This window comes from Elephas maximus, chromosome 8 (assembly GCF_024166365.1).
Source record: "Elephas maximus indicus isolate mEleMax1 chromosome 8, mEleMax1 primary haplotype, whole genome shotgun sequence".
NCBI lineage: Eukaryota > Metazoa > Chordata > Mammalia > Proboscidea > Elephantidae > Elephas > Elephas maximus.
Window position 1 is genome coordinate 41,639,925 of NC_064826.1, and position 13,878 is coordinate 41,653,802.

The window sequence follows — 13,878 nt, forward strand, 5'->3', positions numbered from 1 at the left end:
AGAGGTGACAGAGGAACGTGGGCAGAGATGGTGCCAGAAAGGCAAGATCAGGGAGTTTCCGTGTAGACAATGGTTATTATGGAAGTTTTTAAAGAGCAGAAGGGCATGGTCTAACCAGCATTAGAATGTTAACTGCAAAGCTGGTGCAAGACAGACACAATAATAATAAATGGCTCTACACTGGTCCAGGGGAAAATCCAACAGGATCTGAGCCAGCGGTCTGAGAGCGGCTGTCCCCTGAAAGTGCCACACATGCATTCCCATCCTTGTGCCTTCACCTGTCTTTTCCCTCTCAGCCCAGAACGCCCTCCTGCCCACCTGTCTCATTTATTTAAATCTCAGTCATCTTTCAAAATCAAGCTCAAATTCCATTTCCTCCACAGTGAGACTAAAGATTTATTACATATAATTATTCTTCTAAAAATCATATTTCATAGAAATGGTGTACCTTACCATCTTATATACTCCCTCCATGAATTTCCCTGTAACTAGACACAGATTGAGTATATGGAGTCAGTAAGGTAGAATAATGGGCTTACCAAGGAAGTAAAGATTGATTCAAAAGAAAGTTGACAATGGACTAAAATGTGAGTGTATGGACACCAGGAACGTAACTTCCAGGGCCAATATTTGCACAGTAAATACTTGCTGGGGAGTGTGAGTTGTCTGAAAGCAAAGAGAGAGGGCACCAGAAGAAGCAGTTGTTTTCATAGGATGGCTTATGGAAGTTGCTGGAAGCCAGGCAGAGGCACCATGACTTAATATAATGAATAAGAAGAAACAATTGTGAGTTTCTGTGAAATGATGAAAGTAATGCCATGGGAAGAGTGGTCTGGCAGTGATAGACAGGATTGACTGGACAAGGGAGGGAGAAGAGTTTGAGAGATTAGTTTAGGAGGTTGGTGTAGAGTAAGAGCATTGGGATAATGACGTACTGGATTAGGACAGCAGCAGTGACAAAAGGGAGGAAGGTCTTAAGTTGAGAAACATTTTGAAAGCGCAAAACTTGGTTATTGGGGATAAAGGAAAGGGAAGGTATATCTTACCTACAACACGAGAAGAATTTTAAGCCTGCTAACAGAAATAGTAGAGTTGAGGATAAGAAGTCAGCGTGAGAGAGGAGGAGCAGTTTGGGACAAGATGGATTGGAGAGATGACAGCTGGACAAACCATGGAAATGTTCCATTGATAGCTGGATTTACAGAACAAGAGCTGAGTAGCCAGTGCTAAGAGCTGTAGGTGTGAGGGCCACTGTTGGTGTGAGGGCATAAGGGGCAGGTAAAGCCATGAGAATGAGCTCACTGGCATGCCTGTCACTGACAACAATTCTGTTGATACTAGAGTTATGTGATTGCCAGGACTGATAGTAAGGAAATTCCTTTTACATGGTCAGGTTCTCATGGAGTTGTTTCTTGTTTAGAATTGTGCTGCAGGTAGAAGGCAACATCAGGAATCTGCCCAATATCTGTATCTTCATTTTCATTGGCCTTTTCAATCAGAAGAATCTGGTTGTTTTCTTCTTCAGCAGTTCATGTTTTGAACATTTGTTCCCTCAGTAAACATCTGCTGAGGAGGAAAGAAGGGTTTTCTTTTGTCTGCGTGATGTAATGTCTGATGCCTAAATTTCTATAAATGGCTTTTGTTGGTGGACTGTGCCAAAAGAGTTGGAGATCCTAATTGGAGCAAGCTTTCCTCTCCTGGGAACTGGCTATGGGATGTTGAGAATTCCTATTCCTGTAGGACGATAATCACTCACATCACATACAGGAAGAGGACTTCAGCTGGACCATGACAAGGCTGTCTGAGATGTTTTTAATAAACCTCTGAGTGTTAAGTTTTCCTGTGAGTTGTAACTTGCCTTGGATACTTGGTTTAAAATGAACTTTGGGAAGGGGTTTAAGGTGATGATTCCAAATGATATCTTGACTTTAATGAAGTAACAGTAGATGGATGTCATTCAGTTTTACCTTGTACGCAAGGTCATGATTAAGGAGAAAGAGAGGCATAGGCTGAGACCAGAAGGAGTACCTTATAGTTTATCCCGAGGCCTTTATTACCTGTCTTAGTTAGCTAGTGCTGCTATAACAGAAATACCACAGATGAATGACTTTAGCAAACAGAAATTTATTCTAATGGTCTAGGAGGCTAGAAGTCTGAATTCAGGGCGCCAGTTTCAGGGGAAGGCTTTCTCTCTCTCTCAGCTCTTGGGGAAGGTCTTGGCATCAATCTTCCCCTGGATCTGAGAGTTTCTCAGCACAAGGATCCCTGGTCCAAAGGACCCGCTCCACCCCTGGCTGTTCTGTCTCGGTGGTAATGAGGTCCCTGTCTCTCTCTGCTTGCTCCTCTCTTTTGTATCTCAAAAGGGATTGACTCAAGATACAACCTAATCCTGTAGACTGTGCCTTGCCTCATTAATTTAGCTGCCTCTAATCCTTCCTCATTAACATCATAGAGGTTAGGATTTACAATACATAGGAAAATTACATCAGATCACAAAATGGAGAATAACCACACAATACTGGAAATAATGGCCTAGCCAACTTTACACACATTTTGGGGGGGATACAATTCAGTCCATAACATTACTTAAAATAGTAATGACTAATAAAAAATTGTTCTGTTATTTATATTAAATCTCTTATTTTTCCTTTCTCGATTTTTTATTCTGGATACATAGCCTTCACACATTTATTTGTTCACCCATTGTCTCTTGAGTGTAGCCTGAGTGGAGCGCATGGGGCCAGGCCCCAAGGGGGACTACTGAGATGAATAAGGCACAATGAAGCCCTCAAGGAGTTTACAATCTAGAAGGGGATTGCATAGGTCTGTCAATATTTATACTACAACGGAAAAAGTGATAAACATCATAAGAACAATACAGGTAAGGAACAGTTGAGGTCTCAGAAAGCACCGCTTGAGAAAGCAAGAAGGAGGGAACCAAACAAGACTTGATGAAAGTTGAACTAGGCTTTGAAAAATAAGTGGAATTTGAGGACACAGTGACTCAACTTTAATGAGCACCTACTATATGACAAGCTTTGTTGTAGGTATTGGGAAGAGAGGAGTAAATGAGATATAGTTTCCCTCTCAAGGAAGTGGTGGCATGAGGAGGAAGTGGTTCGTCCCTTGGCGTGGGGGTGGTGTGAGCTGAATCTTGAAAGAAGGATATGTGGATCTTTGCTGGGTAGATAAGGGCAGAGGGCATTCCAGGCCTCAGGAAAAACACGAGCAAAGGGAAGGAGTCATGAATCACCTAGTGCATTTGAGAAATTGCAAGTAGTTCAGTATGATTAGAGGGGTGTGGGCAAAGATGAGGTTGGAAAGGTAGAGAAGGGCAGATCATGGAGGACCTGGAGCACCTCCCCAAGGCCATTATGCAGGAAAGTGGTATAGTAAATGCTTAAGAAGATCACTGGGGCAGCTGTGTGGAGGGTGACAGTTTGGCTTGGAAAGTAGGAAGACTGGCAACAAGGATGCTAATTCCAAGACTGGTGCTTCTTCCTGTGAGCAAGAGAGAGAAGTGAAGCAATGGCATAGACAGTAGAAAGAGATGAACAACATGCTAACTGCTAAAAATCACAGATTTGGTTCCTGATTGGATGACGAAGGAATCTAGAGAATACCTTCTAGGTTTCTGACTTACTTGACTCAGTGGGTGGTGGTGCTTTCACCCCAGTAGAGAACAGGGGAGAAGAGCAAGTGAAGGTACAGGAGGGATTGAGTGTTGCCGTTTTGGATCTGTTGGTTTGGAGTGCCCCTGGAACAGCAAAGTTAGAGATATTCATTACCAGACCAAAACCAAACCAGTTGCCATCAAGTTGGTTCATCAGGTTTAATAGAACTGCTCCGTAGGGTTTTCTTGGCTATAATCTTTATGGAAGTAGATCTCCATGCCTGTCTTCTGGGGCACTGGGTGGGTTTGACCCGCCAACTTTTAGGTTAATAGTTGAGTGCAAACCTTTTGTGCCACCCAGGGACTTGAGATGTTCAGTAGGGAGCTGGATGTTTGAATGTGAGGCCAAAAAAAGGGCTTGCGGATGGAAATAAGGCAAAAAATACAAGACACCAAAGCAGGAAAGTTTGTGATGTCAACAGAAAGCCTCAAGGTGGTGCAGATGGAGCATAAGTGAAGCAAGGGTGATAGAGATAAAACTAAAATGACTAGGTCATGGAGAGCTTTCAGTGTCATGCTTTGTGGTTTGAGATTCACAGTATTTTTTCCACATATTTATTTTCTGAAGGAAATTAGAAAATTCTACATGAATATTTCTCTCCATTTAATATTTATGGCAAGCATAGATCTGCTTCCAATGAATTATTTTCTGTGTGTGGTGAACACAGCTGATGTGGCTCTCGTCTCTCTCAGCTGCTCTGCAGAGTCCGGCCAGTGCTCCTGTCGACCCCACATGATTGGACGTCAGTGCAATGAAATGGAATCTGGTTATTACTTTACCACCTTGGATCACTACATCTATGAAGCAGAAGAAGCCAACTTTGGGCCTGTAAGTAGGGAAGCGCTTGGCACTTGGTAAAGCAGCACTTTGTGGGCAGTAATGGAGCCGCGGTAGTGCCGTGTTTAAGTACTGAGCTGCTAACCAAAAGGTTGGTGGTTCAAAACTAGTGGCCACTCCACACTGTGGGAGGAAGATGTGGCAGTTTGCTTCCGCAAGGATTACAGTCTTAGTAAACCTGGTGGCAGTTCTACTCTGTCCGGTAGGATCACTATGAACCAGAATTGACTCAGCAGCAGTGGGTTTAGTTTTGGAGTTTTTAATGGTGTACGTATACTTTGTAAAGAGCATACTTGAGAAACATTCTTATAGCTTTTGTCAGTGATCAGGATCATGCCTTCTGGAGAACAGTCACAGTGAAAGCTCAGTAAACCTACATACAGCTCACAGGTAGACTTTGGCATGTTCGTTAATAAGGCTTTGGTGTGCTTGTTTAAGACATTTATTTCTATAAGGAAACTTTTTTTTGTTGTTCTTCTTTCCATTTGTAACTGCTCCAGAGTTGTTGTTGATCTTGCATCATAGATACTTAGTCAAAGGTATTGTTTCATTTATTGCTAAAATAACACACAGGAGCCCTTGTGGCGCAGTTGGTTAAGTGCTCAGCTGCAAACTAAAAGGTCGACAGTTCACACACACCAGCTGCTCTGCACGAGAAAGATGTGGCAGTCTGTTTCTGAAAAGGTAATGGCTTTGGAAACCCTATGGGGCAGTTCTACTCTGTCCTGTAGGGTCGCTGTGAGTCAGAATCAACTCGATGGCACTGGGTTTATTTATTTTTTTTGTTTGCATAACACACCATCCTAAAATTTAGTGGCTTAAACGTACATCTGGCACTGTAGTTGGGATGACTGAAACAGCTGGAGGCTGGTCAAGCATTTCTCTCCTCATGGCCTCTCCAAGTAAGTCTCTTGAGCTTCCTCACAGCATGGTGGAGCCAAGATAGTGAGACTTCTCGTATGGCTCTAGCTTCCAGGAGGGAGGAAACAGAAGCTGCTAGGTCTCTTAAAACCTGGGCCTAGAAGTCCAAAACTGTCATTTTCTCACATTCTCTTGGTCAAAAGTCACAGAGCCAGCCCAGATTCAACAGGAGGGTAGCATAGGTTCCACCTCTTGATGAGTAAAGGAACACCCACATGCCCACAGAGAGTGAAGGAGTCGATCTCTATGGGTATTATGTAATGAACAAAAACACATGCTTGAGCTAAGCAACTCAAATTGATTCAGTCTCAGTGGCAATCACCTCCCTGTAGTCAACATTCATTATATCAAGTTTCTTCACCTGTACTTGGAGCTTGAAACTAATGCCAGTGAAAGAGACAGCTAGGCATAAACCCACTAGATATTGGAGAAGCCTTGTAGAAAATTTGGGAAATGTCTCAGCACTCCTAAACTTGATTATAATAGTACTTGGGCTGTTCTCTTTCCTTCTTTATGCTTATCCCCCTGGTCATAGCATATAAGGTACATTCCAACTTTTGAGTCCCATCTCTAATGTCCCAAGACTACCCCAACTACAAAACTAAAAAGAAGTCAATTTCCTGTTCACGTATCAAAAACATTTTTTTACAATCTACTAGGAAGGAAAGTGTGACTATAAAAAATAGATATTTCCACGGTTTCCGACATTTGGGTGACTTCAGATTTCTTTGACTATTGGAGTTAACTGAATTCCATTTCAATTACCATTCCTCTTGTCCTCAGGGGGTCAGCATAGTGGAGCGGCAGTATATCCAGGACCGGACTCCTTCCTGGACTGGAGCAGGCTTCGTCCGAGTGCCCGAAGGGGCTTATCTGGAGTTTTTCGTTGACAATATACCATATTCCATGGAGTATGACATCCTAATTCGCTATGAGCCACAGGTAAAGAAACCCCTCAGTGGGCCGTCAGTGGGATGGGAGGGTCACTGGTGGCAAAAATTTTACTTCTAATGGACATTATATATTTTTGTAAAATTTAGAAGTAGCATCTGAATAGATCAACTTCTGACTTTCTAACCTCCTTCACGGAAGTTAAAATGTATATTTTTGTTTCATTTAATTCAACAAACATTCAGAGAACTCTTGCTAAGCACTTAACTGTGCTGAGAACTGAGGTGGTAACAAGAATGTGTAAGATCTGCTCTTTCCCCTCACAGACAGCCCAGCACAGTGATGGATGCATACCCCTAACCGTAGTAAAGGCAGAAGGGGGAAAAGGCAACAGCAAAGATACAAACGGTGGGCTGGGCTGGGCTGGGCTGGACTGGGCCGGGCCGGGCCAGGGGCTACCAAAATGTTCCGTGAAGAATAAGATCTAGGCCCAGGGGCGCATTACCCAGTAAGCAAGGTAAACACTGGCTTCAGTGTTAATCTGTAGTGATCAATTTTACCACATCTTTTGGTGAAACCTATGTGAAATTGTTCACTACAGATTTCTAAGTAAACGTGCTTATCTTGCTTACGGGGTAATCCGTCCCAGTCAGGGCTTGTAAATTTGAGAAAGGCTTTGATTCTGTAGGAAGGTTCTGTGGGGTTGGGAGAGATAACGTGCCAGCCATACCTAGAAGCAGAATCTTTGATATGGTGAAAAAATGTGAAATCGTTCACTACAGATGATCTAGTAAGGAAGGGTAAGTACCGTGCTTACCTTGCCTATTGGATAATCCACCCCTGTGTAGTCCTTACAATGTAGAGGGAATTTTCATAAAATGACACAAAAAGGGAAGGGAATCTGGAAGTAAGGAATAGCATGAGCAGGAGGAGAGGGGAGGAGGAGAGTGTTTTGAGAGTTATTCCACGTAGCTAGGTAAGGGAGATGGTTGGAGATGCTGTTAGGAGAAACACGAGGCTCAGGAAAGGAGTATGGACTCTGTATTAACGGCGCCTGGGAAGGCTTCCAGGGATACCACTGTCTGCAAAACAGTTGAAGGATTTTGAGTAGGGGGTGGTTGTTATCTGAGCTGTACTTTAAGGACTGAAAAGGACCTTGGGGAAGAGGCAAGGAGAGCAGTTGGGAGGCCGTTTCAGTGTCTAGGTGAGAAGGATCAAGGCTGGAGCTGGGGCAGCAGCAGCAGAAATGGTCAAGAGGGAGGGAAAAAGCACCCTGTTTCCCATTTAAACTTGGCAAATGGCCCGTTTAGAGACGTCTGTATAAACAGATGGGCAGCAGTAGACTAATGCGGATGATCTTTTCGATTGCTTTTTATTCTAGTTACCCGACCACTGGGAAAAAGCTGTCATCACAGTGCAGCGACCAGGAAAGATCCCAGCCAGCAGCCGGTGTGGTAATACGGTACCCGATGATGACAACCAGGTGGTGTCTTTATCACCAGGCTCGAGGTCAGCATGACAGTGGTTTGCAGCTCAACAAAGCTCCCATGCAAATTAATTTTTCCTAATGTCTTGCCTTGCAAGTTGTAGTTACAGCTTCAGAGCCAGATGTTGACTTTCTCCTTTTGGGATTATCAGCATAGAGTCATTTTGTTTTTTTTGTTATTTGTTTTTTTTCTTGATGCTTCAAGGTTGACTTTTTGTTGTTGTTGCTTTTCTGTTTGTTTTGGAACAGATATGTCGTCCTTCCCCACCCCGTATGCTTTGAGAAGGGGGTGAATTACACAGTGAGGTTAGAGCTACCTCAGTATACCTCCTCTGACAGCGATGTGGAGAGCCCCTACACACTTATCGACTCAGTAAGTGGAAGACCCTTTCTGACAATGCAGGAAAGGCTGGGCAAGGAGCATTCACCTGCTTCTTCAGAGTGTTTTATTCAGGGTTAACGTTCAGAGGTTAAGTGGAATCATTCTTCCTTACCTCAGAGGCTATTTTGCTGATTTGTTTTAATAAATTCCACCCTGTGGAAAGGATTTATTCAAGTTGATTCCTTGTGGAAGTAGGAAGTGACTTCAAAAAGTACCGTTTCAAAAACCATCAAGCTGTGTAAAGTATTTCTAAACTTGTGCTGGCAAGTGTATTTAAGAATGGCGAGGTTTTTGCTTTGTTATCTAATGAGTCTAGTTTTCTCTTTCTAAGTATCAAAGAAGCGTTGGGGGTTTTATGCATTTACTTGCTTTAACTGATGATATGGGACAATACCATTTTGCTGTTCTTGTTTCGTCATAGCTTGTTCTTATGCCATACTGTAAGTCACTGGACATCTTCACTGTTGGAGGTTCCGGAGATGGGCTGATCACAAACAGTGCCTGGGAAACCTTTCAGAGATACCGCTGTCTGGAAAACAGCAGAAGTGTTGTGAAAACGCCAATGACAGATGTTTGCAGAAACATCATCTTCAGCATTTCCGCCCTGTTACACCAGACAGGCCTGGGTAGGTAGTGCTTAGAGCTGCAACTGCTGCTGCTTCATTTTCTTCCTTGAGAGCCAAGAGTATGGTTGGTACCTCATGGTACATCAGAATGCTTGCCCTGTCAGTCTGTCATGTTTTCTAAAATATTCTAGTGGTAAAGGATTGTTGGAAATGAAATCGATTTATAAGAAATAACAAATAATAGATGACTAGGGGAAAAAAATCTATGAGAATATATGGTTTCCATCCAGAGTGGGGAGTTGGGATGGAATTAGAAAAACGTCAAACAACCGAAATGTATGTTTTTCTGTTGGAAAGGTCAGACCAACCCCTGAGCTTCTGTCAAATGTCCTGTGATATTTGAGCTTTGAAGGCCTGGGGGAAAACCATAATGACCTCCTGCCTAGAAAAACTGCTTGTTCTCTGCCAACCCTGCCTCCTGTTTCTTCCCTCCCACTCATCGTAAGGATGGTATTGTTTTAAGTCGGAATTCTGAATGAGCCATAGTGGTAAAGGGGAGTTGGGGGAGCCCAGGAAAGGGAGCGGACCAGTCGGAGGCATGTGCGATGTGCCGCGCTGATTTAACTTGCAGGGTCAGCTGCTCAGTGTCTTAGATTCTGGCCTCTTTGCCCTGCAGCTTGTGAATGCGACCCTCAGGGTTCATTAAGTTCTGTCTGCAACCCCAACGGAGGCCAGTGCCAGTGCCGGCCCAACGTGGTTGGAAGAACCTGCGACAGATGTGCTCCTGGCACCTTTGGCTTTGGACCCAGTGGATGCAAACGTAGGTTAATTGGGAGAAAAACTTGTAATGTGTTCATGAGCAATACTGGTGTGGGTTCCGTATCTCAAAAAGGCAATGCTTCACTCCTGAAAATCAGTGGTGAGAGCCCATGAGCATTCTGAACTGAGTCCAGTTGCCCACTCAAGCACTTGATGGGACAAGGGTGCTTATAAACAAGGGTGTTTTTCCATTCACTGAGTTTCTCAAGGTGGTTCCTTGGTTGCCTGTTCTGTCAGCTTGCGAGTGCCATCTGCAAGGATCTGTCAATGCCTTCTGCGATCCCATCACCGGCCAGTGTCACTGTTTCCAGGGGGTGTATGCTCGGCAGTGTGACCGCTGCTTACCTGGGTACTGGGGCTTTCCGAATTGCCAACCCTGCCAGTGCAATGGCCATGCCGATGACTGCGACTCAGTGACGGGGGAGTGCTTGAGCTGCCAGGACTATACCACAGGTCATAACTGTGAAAGGTACGTGGATGCTGCCTCTTGAAAGTAGAGAGGAGAAGGTAGTCCTTGGCTGTGCAAACATTTTAGACAAACCACAGACTTAATTTCCACATGTTTCAGTCATTTCTGCCCACTTAAGTATTTTCTAGAAATTCATTCATGTATCCAGTATGTATTTAATTAGCACTTCTATGTGCCAGGTGGAGCCCTGGTGATGCAGTGGTTTAGAGCTCGGCTGCTAACCAAAAGATTGGCAATTTGAATCCACCAGCTACTCCTTGGAAACCTTGTGGGGCAGTTCTACTCTGTCCTACAGGGTCACTGTGAGTCAGGTCGCAGCAGTGGGTTCTATGGGTATGTGCCAGACACTGTTCTGCTGCTAGTGATAAGAAAGAGAGCAAAACTGGCATGAGTCTCTGCCCTCTTGGGGGTATACTCCAGGGTCACCATAGAACTGTATAGAAATCATATCCCCATCTCAGATTTCTGGCCTAGGATGAGGGTTGTGAAATGGGAATGCCTAATTTGGGTCAAAGTAGAAACCAAATCCAAATGGGATTAATCATTTTAAATAGCTTTGTATTTTAAAAGTTTATGCAACTGCAGTTTCCAGGAGACCATATAAAATGTGAAAAATAGGTCAGTTCTCCAGTTTGCAAATGTCGATTGAATAATTATGGCTGCAAAGCACTGCAGTAGGTATGGTAAGAGTAGGGTATAGAATATTGCCTCTAATAGCATTAGAGTTTAGTCCAGTACGTAAGAAATTATCCATATGAAAAAATTACATGCTCACTTATATTATTCATTACTAATTAAGAAATGCAGACATACTAAAAAAAAATGTTGCTGTCATGTCAATTCCAACTCATGACATTACCATTAGACCTTTTTTTCTGGGGTGAAAATCTCCACCTTTCCAAGTCAATAAATTTTCATCTCTTCTAATACACAATCCATTGTATATAAAATGTTTGTTTTAAAAAGCCACTTGTGAAACATTTTGGCAAGTGCTTCAGTCAGTACAAAAGGTGCTCATCAGATGAGAGAGAAATCATTGGCGAAAACTGAATGGTGATTAACTTCCAGCATGAAGATGAGTACAGGAGCCAACGCGTGACTCTGGCTCTGGTTCTGTGCTAGAGTAGTAGCCAAGAATTTGGAGGTTCCATTGACGCCTGCTTTTATTAGAAGTTATTCCTTCCAACCCCAAAATTGTATTGTAGAAAGGTAACATAGAAGCAGCTATAGAAGATTTTAAGGAGGAGATTAATATATTGCTGTCATCTTTTGTTTGTTTTCTTCCGTTAATTTTTTATTACTGTTCTTTCACTGGGAGATGGAGAATGAGTAAGAGAGAAGGAGACAGATGAGAAAATCAGATTAAAAAGGGGAGAAGAGCAGGTGGATGAACATAGGTAAACAACAAAGGTGGTTGTCCACAATACTGATTCGAAATCAGTCACACTGTGGAATGTATTTGAAAGAACGCCCTGTAAGAATGGCTTGGTTTATATCTGTGACTCCCTTTTTGATTTTATTCATAAAAGGGTTTTGATTTCTTCAGAAAGAGAATAAGAAAGGGCATGGGAGGAGGAGAGATTTTTAGCCCTAGGTTGGATAACAGAAATTTTTTATTAGGTATTTGAAATTCTGCTATCTACTTTAAGCCAATTACTCATCATTCTTTTTCTCATTCCAAGATGATCAGTTTCATCCCGTGAACTTGAAAAAAGAAGTCTAGGCTCACCTTACTCCCAAGGGGGGAAGTGTACGGGAGACAGGAAATGAACATGAATTTCCGTCATAATGTATTTGGACTTACTTCACCTAGAAAAGTCCCATAGAAAACTTTCTCAGAAACTGTGGTACAAAATTGCTTCATCCTTATACCCCAGCACATTATTAGGGAACATGTCCTTGTAGTATATCTTAGGACTGTGTCTAATTAAATTAATTTCCTTTAAACAATTTCTCCTTCTAGTTCTTCCTCCCTCCCTCATTTTTTTAAAAGTGGAGTAGTACCTCTGCCTCAGAAGAACTCGAGAAGCAAACTGAATGGGAAACCCTTAGACCCGAGTGCCAGGCTCAGTTCTTCTTTTCACTTGCTTTGTAACCTCTCCGAGTATCCATTCTTCTGCCCTAAAATAACCAGGTTGAATTAGATCATCTCCAAATTTCCTTCAAGCGATTACATTATAGAAAGTAAAAAAAAAATTAAGCTAATTACTGTTCATCTTGAGAAGCAACGTGATGTAGTAAAAGAACCCCTTGCTTAAAAGGAGGCTGAATTCAAGTCTTGACTTCTTATTAACAAATCTTATTAATCACTTAGTCTCCATGGATTCCTTATCTGTAAACGAAGAGACTGGACCTGTTGGTTTTGGGGGTCGATAACTGGCACCCCTCTTCCCTGCCCAAGTTTGGCACTACCTGAGGGATGGATACAGGAGTCATACGGCTAGAGATCCCGCCTGTTGGCTCTTTTACTGGTTAAAGATGGATTGCAGTCAGGGCTTTAGATCTGTGGCCACCCTGAACTTGTGAATACGTCACCCCACCCAGCCCTGGTAGAGTCACACAACTTCCGGCCACCCCCACAAGGACAGGTCCTTTAACAGAGTAGATCAGAACAGACAGGTGACAGGAGAATGCAGACAGGAGATGTGTCGCCCCATCTGAGGCGGAGTGAGCGAGGGGCTGGGCCAGGGCGTTACTCCAGTGCTGTGGTTCTGCAGGTGTGGTCCCCAGACCAGCAGCAGTAGCGGCAGCACCTGACAACCTGTTAGAAATGTACATTTTTGGGCCCCTGCCCAGGACCTACTGAATTAGAAACCCCAGGGGAGGAGCCCAGCAATCTATGTTTAACAGGGCTTCTCAGTGATTCTGTTAGGAGCTAAAGATGAGAACCGATGCTGTCATGGAAAATCCTCCACGTGGAAACATAAGCAATGGGGAATCAATGCTCCTAAAAGGAGATGACAGTTTCTAAGACTTTTTCAAGCGTCTTAGAACTGGGGTTCATGGCTCTTTCTCTCTTATGATCGGTCTAGGTGCTTGGCTGGTTACTATGGTGACCCCATCATTGGGTCAGGAGATCACTGCCGCCCCTGCCCTTGCCCAGATGGTCCTGACAGCGGACGCCAGTTCGCCAGTAGCTGTTATCAAGATCCTGTTACTTTACAGCTTGCGTGTGTCTGTAATCCTGGATACATTGGTAAATAACGTGCATACTTTTGGTGGCAAAGAGGGAGGAAAAGATGTTAACGAAGAAAAAGGTGTATGAGTTAGCTAATGTAGTTTCATTTTTATAATCCTTACTTGAAAGTAAGGGGATCTGAAATATAAAAATTGCTCTTTTCCTATTTGGCACATGGGGCAGAGTCAGTTTTTGAGTCTCTATGTTAATAATGTTATAGTATAGAGCATTGAGCAAGAATAGCAAGCTTATTTAAATCCATCAGTAAAACCCTATGAAACGCTTTGTACTTTCTACTGTTTGTAGAAAGAGCAATTTACGTTTTACTTTTCCCTTCCTTTATCCAACTCACAAACAGCCTTGGTCTTGTAAACGGTTAAGCGCTTAGCTACTAACTGAAAGGTTGGCGGTTCGAACCCAGCTGGCTCTGCAGGAGAAAGACCTGGTGATTTGCTTCCTTAAAAATTGTTGTTGTTGTCAAGTGCTACCAAGTCGATTCTGACTCGTAGCAACTCTGTGCACAACAGGGTGAAATACTGCCAGGTCCTGCGCCATCCTCACAGTCATTGCTATGTTTGAGCCCGCTCTTGCAGCCACTGTGTCAGTCCGTCCGTTGAGGGTCTTCTCTTTGCTGACCCTCTGCTTTACCAGGCCT

At 43.3% G+C, this 13,878-nt stretch overlaps 1 protein-coding gene across 1 annotated transcript in view; it reads left to right on the forward strand.

Annotated features, from left to right (window-relative positions):
• LAMB1 (laminin subunit beta 1) overlaps positions 1-13,878 on the forward strand; it is an 83,171-nt gene that overhangs the window by 36,782 nt on the left and 32,511 nt on the right. Inside the window, exons 14-21 of the mRNA XM_049893058.1 lie at positions 4,367-4,502; positions 6,216-6,374; positions 7,705-7,832; positions 8,059-8,182; positions 8,613-8,817; positions 9,434-9,577; positions 9,814-10,045; positions 13,078-13,241. Coding sequence (XP_049749015.1) covers positions 4,367-4,502; positions 6,216-6,374; positions 7,705-7,832; positions 8,059-8,182; positions 8,613-8,817; positions 9,434-9,577; positions 9,814-10,045; positions 13,078-13,241 — 1,292 coding nt within the window. The remainder of the gene's footprint in view (positions 1-4,366; positions 4,503-6,215; positions 6,375-7,704; positions 7,833-8,058; positions 8,183-8,612; positions 8,818-9,433; positions 9,578-9,813; positions 10,046-13,077; positions 13,242-13,878) is intronic.